Consider the following 12,021-nt stretch of genomic DNA (forward strand, 5'->3'; position numbering starts at 1 on the left):
GGTACACTTGTTATACACCAGGCTGGTGTACCTGGGTGTGGTACACTTGTTATACACCAGACTGGTGTACCTGGGTGTGGTACACTTGTTATACACCAGACTGATGTACCTGGGTGTGGTACACTTGTTATACACCAGGCTGGTGTACCTGGGTGTGGTACACTTGTTATACACCAGACTGGTGTACCTGGGTGTGGTACACTTGTTATACACCAGACTGATGTACCTGGGTGTGGTACACTTGTAATATACCATACAATTGTACCTGGGTGTGGTACACTTGTAATATACCATACAATTGTACCTGGGTGTGGTACACTGTTGCTCCAGGACATGAAACTCCGCAGCTTTAAATGAAGTTAGAATAATACAATATAAAGGTAACAGCCTCGTCTAGTTATACAATATAAAGGTAACAGCCTCGTCTAGTTATACAATATAAAGGTAACAGCCTCGTCTATTCACTTAAATATATTGACAAAATTATATTATGTGCATTTCTGGACATGATAGAAGGTTATTAATATAGACACTCGTAGCTGACAAGTAGGCTGTGTTGGCTGGCAAATGGCACCGTTCTCATTACACTCTTAATTTTAATTTTGTTATAATGAGAAAGTGGAGGGCAGAAATTTCGACAAAAATATTGAAAAAGAGTATTTTTTCAAAATTCAGTTTATTATATTGGAAAGTCTAATATTGAATTTGGAAATGTAAACTTGTAATTTATAAACAGACTTTTAAGACTTTATAAAGAAAGTGAGATACACTGAGAGGTGTGTATATCTCTCTGGAGGTGTAACCTCACCCTGGAGGTGTAACCTCACCCTGGAGGTGTAACCTCACCCTGGAGGTGTAACCTCACCCTGGAGGTGTAACCTCACCCTGGAGGTGTAACCTCACCCTGGAGGTGTAACCTCACCCTGGAGGTGTAACCTCACCCTGGAGGTGTAACCTCACCCTGGAGGTGTAACCTCACCCTGGAGGTGTAACCTCACCCTGGAGGTGTAACCTCACCCTGGAGGTGTAACCTCACCCTGGAGGTGTAACCTCACCCTGGAGGTGTGACCTCACCCTGGAGGTGTAACCTCACCCTGGAGGTGTAACCTCACCCTGGAGGTGTAACCTCACCCTGGAGGTGTAACCTCACCCTGGAGGTGTAACCTCACCCTGGAGGTGTAACCTCACCCTGGAGGTGTGACCTCACCCTGGAGGTGTGACCTCACCCTGGAGGTGTAACCTCACATCAGTGGAGGTATCCAGCTGAGCTGTGCAGAATACCAACACCAACAGTACGAACGTTCAAATGCGCCTTTCACACACAGTAATAACGGAACTACTGTTTCTCGCCTCCATAACGAATAAATCTAACCATTCACGCGACAACGTCTCCTGGACGCACTAATTTTAAGGATGCGACAGTAGTACATCTGTGTTCAGCAGACTAGTTGCTAGTTGGTGACTATCGACTACTGAGTAGGCAGCCACATGTCGTATCCTGAATACTCGGGAGAACTAGTAACGTACTAGCAGGGATAGTACCCTCAGTGTGTGTTCTAGCAAGGATAGTACCCTCAGTGTGTGTTCTAGCAGGGGTAGTACCCTCAGTGTGTGTTCTATCAGGGGTAGTACCCTCAGTGTGTGTTCTAGCAGGGATAGTTTCCCTCATAGTGCAATCTAGCAGAGATAGTACCCTCAGAGATGCGTTCTAGCAGGAGTAGTACCCCCAGAGTGTGTTAGGGATAGTATCCTCAGGTTGTGTTCTAGCGGGAACAGTACCCTCAGAGGTGCGTTCTAGCAGGGATAGTGCCCTCAGGTGTATTCTGGCAGGTTAGTACCCTCAGAGATACGTCCTAGTAGGGATAGTACCCTCAGAGGTGCGTCCTAGCAGGAATAGTACCCTCAGAGGTGCGTTCTAGCAGGGATAGTACCCTCAGAGGTGCGTTCTAGCATGGATAGTACCCTCAGAGGTGCGTCTTAGCAGGAACAGTACCCTCAGAGGTGCGTCTTAGCAGGAATAGTACCCTCAGAGGTGCGTCCTAGCAGGAATAGTACCCTCAGAGGTGCGTTCTAGCAGGGATAGTACCCTCAGAGGTGCGTTCTAGCATGGATAGTACCCTCAGAGGTGCGTCTTAGCAGGAACAGTACCCTCAGAGGTGCGTCTTAGCAGGAATAGTACCCTCAGAGGTGCGTTCTAGCAGGGATACTACCCTCAGAGGTACGTCTTAGCAGGAATAGTACCCTCAGAGGTGCGTCCTAGCAAGGATAGTACATACACCTAGGGTTTAGAGCTATAGGATAGTTCCTGGGTAGTTGACTAAGATGAACGGCTTGCACACGCCGGAACTTCCCTCTCTGAAACACAATAATAATAATAATAATAATAATAATAATAATAATAATAAGAAGAAGAAGAAGAAGAATAGTGTAAGAATGATAATTATATGCTTATACATGAACTTATTTCATCAATGTTATAAAGACAGTAAGGTATACAGGGATACACAGTAAGGTATACAGGGATACACAGTAAGGTATACAGGGATACACAGTAAGGTATACAGGGATACACAGTAAGGTATACAGGGATACACAGTAAGGTATACAGGGATACACAGTAAGGTATACAGGGATACACAGTAAGGTATACAGGGATACACAGTAAGGTATACAGGGATACACAGTAAGGTATACAGGGATACACAGTAAGGTATACAGGGATACACAGTAAGGTATACAGGGATACACAGTAAGGTATACAGGGATACACAGTAAGGTATACAGGGATACACAGTAAGGTATACAGGGATACACAGTAAGGTATACAGGGATACACAGTAAGGTATACAGGGATACACAGTAAGGTATACAGGGATACACAGTAAGGTATACAGGGATACACAGTGTTGGTGTGTCTTACCTGTCTGCCTAACTTGGTAGTTCTGTCTACCAGCTGGTTGTACGTCCTGCCCAGCATCACCTTCAGTACCTCATCCTGTGCGAGATGAATCTGTTAGTTCAGGAGAGAGATCAGTGAGGTGCAGGAGGCTGGGGTTGTGACATCCAGGGATACCCCTGATCAGTGAGGTGCAGGAGGTTAGGTTTGTGACATCCAGGAATACCCCTGATCAGTGAGGTGCAGGAGGTTAGGTTTGTGACATCCAGGGATACCCCTGATCAGTGAGGTGCAGGAGGTTAGGTTTGTGACATCCAGGGATACCCCTGATCAGTGAGGTGCAGGAGGTTAGGTTTGTGACATCCAGGGATACCCCTGATCAGTGAGGTGCAGGAGGTTAGGTTTGTGACATCCAGGGATACCCCTGATCAGTGAGGTGCAGGAGGTTAGGTTTGTGACATCCAGGAATACCCCTGATCAGTGAGGTGCAGGAGGTTAGGTTTGTGACATCCAGGGATACCCCTGATCAGTGAGGTGCAGGAGGTTAGGTTTGTGACATCCAGGGATACCCCTGATCAGTGAGGTGCAGGAGGTTAGGTTTGTGACATCCAGGGATACCCCTGATCAGTGAGGTGCAGGAGGTTAGGTTTGTGACATCCAGGGATACCCCTGATCAGTGAGGTGCAGGAGGTTAGGTTTGTGACATCCAGGGATACCCCTGATCAGTGAGGTGCAGGAGGTTAGGTTTGTGACATCCAGGGATACCCCTGATCAGTGAGGTGCAGGAGGTTAGGTTTGTGACATCCAGGGATACCCCTGATCAGTGAGGTGCAGGAGGTTAGGTTTGTGACATCCAGGGATACCCCTGATCAGTGAGGTGCAGGAGGTTAGGTTTGTGACATCCAGGGATACCCCTGATCAGTGAGGTGCAGGAGGTTAGGTTTGTGACATCCAGGGATACCCCTGATCAGTGAGGTGCAGGAGGTTAGGTTCGTGACATCCAGGGATACCCCTGATCAGTGAGGTGCAGGAGGTTAGGTTCGTGACATCCAGGGATACCCCTGATCAGTGAGGTGCAGGAGGTTAGGTTCGTGACATCCAGGGATACCCCTGATCAGTGAGGTGCAGGAGGTTAGGTTCGTGACATCCAGGGATACCCCTGATCAGTGAGGTGCAGGAGGTAAGGTTCGTGACATCCAGGGATACCTCTCTCAGATCAGTAATTTAAAACACATATAGAGTAAATATTAAGACATCATGTATCATGTGAGGTCAACATAGAACTGACCTTTGACCTGGTGAAGCAACGGTGACTCACCTTAGACCTGGTGAAGCAACGGTGACTCACCTTAGACCTGGTGAAGCAACGGTGACTCACCTTAGACCTGGTGAAGCAACGGTGACTCACCTTAGACCTGGTGAAGCAACGGGGACTCACCTTAGACCTGGTGAAGCAACGGTGACTCACCTTTGACCTGGTGAAGCAACGGTGACTCACCTTAGACCTGGTGAAGCAACGGTGACTCACCTTAGACCTGGTGAAGCAACGGTGACTCACCTTAGACCTGGTGAAGCAACGGTGACTCACCTTAGACCTGGTGAAGCAACGGGGACTCACCTTAGACCTGGTGAAGCAACGGGGACTCACCTTAGACCTGGTGAAGCAACGTGGACTCACCTTAGACCTGGTGAAACAACGGGGACTCACCTTAGACCTGGTGAAGCAACGGGGACTCACCTTAGACCTGGTGAAGCAAGGGGACTCACCTTAGACCTGGTGAAGCAACGGTGACTCACCTTAGACCTGATGAAGCAACGGGGACTCACCTTAGACCTGGTGAAGGAACGGGGACTCACCTTTGACCTGGTGAAGCAACGGGGACTCACCTTAGACCTGGTGAAGCAACGGGGACTCACCTTAGACCTGGTGAAGCAACGGGGACTCACCTTAGACCTGGTGAAGCGACGGGGACTCACCTTAGACCTGGTGAAGCAACGGGGACTCACCTTAGACCTGGTGAAGCAACGGGGACTCACCTTAGACCTGGTGAAGCAACGGTGACTCACCTTAGACCTGGTGAAGCAACGGTGACTCACCTTAGACCTGGTGAAGCAACGGGGACTCACCTTAGACCTGGTGAAGCAACGGTGACTCACCTTTGACCTGGTGAAGCAACGGTGACTCACCTTAGACCTGGTGAAGCAACGGTGACTCACCTTAGACCTGGTGAAGCAACGGTGACTCACCTTAGACCTGGTGAAGCAACGGTGACTCACCTTAGACCTGGTGAAGCAACGGGGACTCACCTTAGACCTGGTGAAGCAACGGGGACTCACCTTAGACCTGGTGAAGCAACGTGGACTCACCTTAGACCTGGTGAAACAACGGGGACTCACCTTAGACCTGGTGAAGCAACGGGGACTCACCTTAGACCTGGTGAAGCAAGGGGACTCACCTTAGACCTGGTGAAGCAACGGTGACTCACCTTAGACCTGATGAAGCAACGGGGACTCACCTTAGACCTGGTGAAGGAACGGGGACTCACCTTTGACCTGGTGAAGCAACGGGGACTCACCTTAGACCTGGTGAAGCAACGGGGACTCACCTTAGACCTGGTGAAGCAACGGGGACTCACCTTAGACCTGGTGAAGCGACGGGGACTCACCTTAGACCTGGTGAAGCAACGGGGACTCACCTTAGACCTGGTGAAGCAACGGGGACTCACCTTAGACCTGGTGAAGCAACGGGGACTCACCTTAGACCTGGTGAAGCAACAATCCCCGCATAAACACTCGATCTTCTTCCTACATGATCTTCCGCCTTCCATTGACAGCTTCTCAAGGTCCATCTTATGCCTATTGGAGAGAGATCACCTGCTTATACCAAGACACTTGTGTACACCTGTACACTCATAAACATACTTGCTTATACACACACACTTGTACCTCTCACAAGCAGGTAGCACATACACAGACAGCTAACACACACACTGTACCTCTCACACTCAACTAACACACACACACTGTACCTCTCACACTCAATTAACACACACACTGTGCCTCTCACACTCAACTAACACACACACTGTACCTCTCACACTCAATTAACACACACACACTGTACCTCTCACACTCAACTAGCACACACACTGTACCTCTCACACTCAACTAACACACACACTGTACCTCTCACACTCAACTAACACACACACTACCTCTCACACTCAACTAACACACACACTGTACCTTTCACACTCAACTAATACACACACTGTACCTCTCACACTCAACTAACACACACACACACACACACACACTGTACCTCTCACACTCAACTAACACACACACTGTACCTCTCACACTCAACTAACACACACACTGTACCTCTCACACTCAACTAACACACACACACTGTACCTCTCACACTCAACTAACACACACACACTGTACCTCTCACACTCAACTAACGCACACACACACTGTACCTCTCACACTGAACTAACACACACACTGTACCTCTCACACTCAACTAACACACACACACACACTGTACCTCTCACACTCAACTAACACACACACTGTACCTCTCACACTCAACTAACACACACACTGTACCTCTCATACTCAATTAACACACACACACTGTACCTCTCACACTCAACTAACGCACACACACACTGTACCTCTCACACTGAACTAACACACACACTGTACCTCTCACACTCAACTAACACACACACACACTGTACCTCTCACACTCAACTAACACACACACTGTACCTCTCACACTCAACTAACACACACACTGTACCTCTCACACTCAACTAACACACACACACACTGTACCTCTCACACTCAACTAACACACACACTGTACCTCTCACACTCAACTAACACACACACACACACACTGTACCTCTCACACTCAACTAACACACACACACTGTACCTCTCACACTCAACTAACACACACACACTGTACCTCTCACACTCAACTAACGCACACACACACTGTACCTCTCACACTGAACTAACACACACACTGTACCTCTCACACTCAACTAACACACACACACACACTGTACCTCTCACACTCAACTAACACACACACTGTACCTCTCACACTCAACTAACACACACACTGTACCTCTCACACTCAATTAACACACACTGTACCTCTCACACTCAACTAACGCACACACACACTGTACCTCTCACACTCAACTAACACACACACTGTACCTCTCACACTCAACTAACACACACACTGTACCTCTCACACTCAACTAACACACACACACACTGTACCTCTCACACTCAACTAACACACACACTGTGCCTCTCACACTCAACTAACACACACACTGTACCTCTCACACTCAACTATCACACACACACTGTACCTCTCACACTCAACTAACACACACACACTGTACCTCTCACACTCAACTAACACATACACTGTACCTCTCACACTCAACTAACACACACACTGTACCTCTCACACTCAGCTAACACACACACACACTGTACCTCTCACACTCAACTAACACACACACTGTACCTCTCGCACTCAACTAACACACACACTGTACCTCTCACACTCAACTAACACACACACTGTACCTCTCACACTCAACTAACACACACACTGTACCTCTCACACTGAACTAACACACACACTGTACCTCTCACACTCAACTAACACACACACTGTACCTCTCACACTCAACTAACACACACACTGTACCTCTCACACTCAACTAACATACACACTGTGCCTCTCACACTCAACTAACACACACACACTGTACCTCTCACACTCAACTAACACACACACTGTACCTCTCACACTCAACTAACACACACACACTGTACCTCTCACACTCAACTAACACACGCACACTGTACCTCTCACACTCAACTAACGCACACACACACTGTACCTCTCACACTGAACTAACACACACACTGTACCTCTCACACTCAACTAACACACACACACACACTGTACCTCTCACACTCAACTAACACACACACTGTACCTCTCACACTCAACTAACACACACACTGTACCTCTCATACTCAATTAACACACACACACTGTACCTCTCACACTCAACTAACGCACACACACACTGTACCTCTCACACTGAACTAACACACACACTGTACCTCTCACACTCAACTAACACACACACACACTGTACCTCTCACACTCAACTAACACACACACTGTACCTCTCACACTCAACTAACACACACACTGTACCTCTCACACTCAACTAACACACACACACACTGTACCTCTCACACTCAACTAACACACACACTGTACCTCTCACACTCAACTAACACACACACACACACACTGTACCTCTCACACTCAACTAACACACACACACTGTACCTCTCACACTCAACTAACACACACACACTGTACCTCTCACACTCAACTAACGCACACACACACTGTACCTCTCACACTGAACTAACACACACACTGTACCTCTCACACTCAACTAACACACACACACACACTGTACCTCTCACACTCAACTAACACACACACTGTACCTCTCACACTCAACTAACACACACACTGTACCTCTCACACTCAATTAACACACACTGTACCTCTCACACTCAACTAACGCACACACACACTGTACCTCTCACACTCAACTAACACACACACTGTACCTCTCACACTCAACTAACACACACACTGTACCTCTCACACTCAACTAACACACACACACACTGTACCTCTCACACTCAACTAACACACACACTGTGCCTCTCACACTCAACTAACACACACACTGTACCTCTCACACTCAACTATCACACACACACTGTACCTCTCACACTCAACTAACACACACACACTGTACCTCTCACACTCAACTAACACATACACTGTACCTCTCACACTCAACTAACACACACACTGTACCTCTCACACTCAGCTAACACACACACACACTGTACCTCTCACACTCAACTAACACACACACTGTACCTCTCGCACTCAACTAACACACACACTGTACCTCTCACACTCAACTAACACACACACTGTACCTCTCACACTCAACTAACACACACACTGTACCTCTCACACTGAACTAACACACACACTGTACCTCTCACACTCAACTAACACACACACTGTACCTCTCACACTCAACTAACACACACACTGTACCTCTCACACTCAACTAACATACACACTGTGCCTCTCACACTCAACTAACACACACACACTGTACCTCTCACACTCAACTAACACACACACTGTACCTCTCACACTCAACTAACACACACACACTGTACCTCTCACACTCAACTAACACACACACTGTACCTCTCACACTCAGCTAACACACACACACTGTACCTCTCACACTCAACTAACACACACACTGTACCTCTCACACTCAACTCACTGTACCTCTCAACTCAACACACACACTGTACCTCTCACACTCAACTAACACACACACTGTACCTCTCACACTCAACTAACACACACACTGTACCTCTCACACTCAACTAACACACACACTGTACCTCTCACACTCAACTATCACACACACACTGTACCTCTCACACTCAACTAACACACACACACTGTACCTCTCACACTCAACTAAACACACACACTCTACCTCTCTCACTCAACTAACACACACACACTGTACCTCTCACACTCAACTAACGCACACACACTGTACCTCTCACACTCAACTAACACACACACACTGTACCTCTCACACTCAACTAACACACACACACACTGTACCTCTCACACTCAACTAACACACACACACTGTACCTCTCACACTCAACTAACACACACACACTGTACCTCTCACACTCAGCTAACACACACACTGTACCTCTCACACTCAACTAACACACACACACTGTACCTCTCACACTCAACTACCACACACACTGTACCTCTCACACTCAACTAACACACACACTGTACCTCTCATACTCAACTAACACACACACTGTACCTCTCACACTCAACTAACACACACACTGTACCTCTCACACTCAGCTAACACACACACACTATACCTCTCACACTCAACTAACACACACTGTACCTCTCACACTCAACTAACACACACACTGTACCTCTCACACTCAACTAACACACACACTGTACCTCTCACACTCAACTAACACACACACTGTACCTCTCACACTCAACTAACACACACACTGTACCTCTCACACTCAACTAACACACACACTGTACCTCTCACACTCAACTAACACACACACTGTACCTCTCACACTCAACTAACACACACACTGTACCTCTCACACTCAACTAACACACACACTGTACCTCTCATACTCAATTAACACACACACACTGTACCTCTCACACTCAACTAACGCACACACACACTGTACCTCTCACACTGAACTAACACACACACTGTACCTCTCACACTCAACTAACACACACACACTGTACCTCTCACACTCAACTAACACACACACTGCACCTCTCACACTCAACTAACACACACACTGTACCTCTCACACTCAACTAACACACACACACACTGTACCTCTCACACTCAACTAACACACACACTGTACCTCTCACACTCAACTAACGCACACACACTGTACCTCTCACACTCAACTAACACACACACACTGTACCTCTCACACTCAACTAACACACACACACTGTACCTCTCACACTCAACTAACACACACACACACTGTACCTCTCACACTCAACTAACACACACACTGTACCTCTCACACTCAACTAACACACACACTGTACCTCTCACACTCAACTAACACACACACACTGTACCTCTCACACTCAACTAACACACACACACACTCAACTACCTCTCACACTCAACTAACACACACACTGTACCTCTCACACTCAACTAACACACACTGTACCTCTCACACTCAACTAACACACACACTGTACCTCTCACACTCAACTAACACACACACTGTACCTCTCACACTTAACTAACACACACACTGTACCTCTCACACTCAACTATCACACACACACTGTACCTCTCACACTCAACTAACACACACACACTGTACCTCTCACACTCAACTAACACACACACTGTACCTCTCACACTCAACTAACACACACACTGTACCTCTCACACTCAGCTAACACACACACATTGTACCTCTCACACTCAACTAACACACACACTGTACCTCTCGCACTCAACTAACACACACACTGTACCTCTCACACTCAACTAACACACACACTGTACCTCTCACACTCAACTAACACACACACTGTACCTCTCACACTCAACTAACACACACACTGTACCTCTCACACTCAACTAACACACACACTGTACCTCTCACACTCAACTAACACACACACTGTACCTCTCACACTCAACAACTACACACTGTGCCTCTCACACTCAACTAACACACACACACTGTACCTCTCACACTCAACTAACACACACACTGTACCTCTCACACTCAACTAACACACACACACTGTACCTCTCACACTCAACTAACACACACACTGTACCTCTCACACTCAACTAACACACACACACTGTACCTCTCACACTCAACTAACACACACACTGTACCTCTCACACTCAACTAACACACACACTGTACCTCTCACACTCAACTAACACACACACTGTACCTCTCACACTCAACTAACACACACACTGTACCTCTCACACTCAACTAACACACACACTGTACCTCTCACACTCAACTAACACACACACTGTACCTCTCACACTCAACTATCACACACACACTGTACCTCTCACACTCAACTAACACACACACACTGTACCTCTCACACTCAACTAACGCACACACACTGTACCTCTCACACTCAACTAACACACACACACTGTACCTCTCACACTCAACTAACACACACACACTGTACCTCTCACACTCAGCTAACACACACACTGTACCTCTCACACTCAACTAACACACACACACTGTACCTCTCACACTCAACTACCACACACACTGTACCTCTCACACTCAACTAACACACACACTGTACCTCTCATACTCAACTAACACACACACTG

General features: G+C 47.3%; 1 protein-coding gene across 1 annotated transcript in view; it reads right to left on the reverse strand.

Moving 5' to 3' along the window:
- Positions 1-298: 298 nt before the first annotated feature.
- The window catches only part of LOC128695262 (uncharacterized), a 46,612-nt gene continuing 34,889 nt past the window's right edge, over positions 299-12,021 (reverse strand). The window contains exons 4-6 of the mRNA XM_070095505.1: positions 5,653-5,752; positions 2,921-2,995; positions 299-2,355 (exon numbers count right to left, since the gene is read on the reverse strand). Of these exons, the coding sequence (XP_069951606.1) occupies positions 2,257-2,355; positions 2,921-2,995; positions 5,653-5,752 (274 nt within the window). The 3' untranslated portion in view covers positions 299-2,256. The remainder of the gene's footprint in view (positions 2,356-2,920; positions 2,996-5,652; positions 5,753-12,021) is intronic.

The sequence above is a fragment of the Cherax quadricarinatus genome, chromosome 50, assembly GCF_038502225.1.
Source record: "Cherax quadricarinatus isolate ZL_2023a chromosome 50, ASM3850222v1, whole genome shotgun sequence".
NCBI lineage: Eukaryota > Metazoa > Arthropoda > Malacostraca > Decapoda > Parastacidae > Cherax > Cherax quadricarinatus.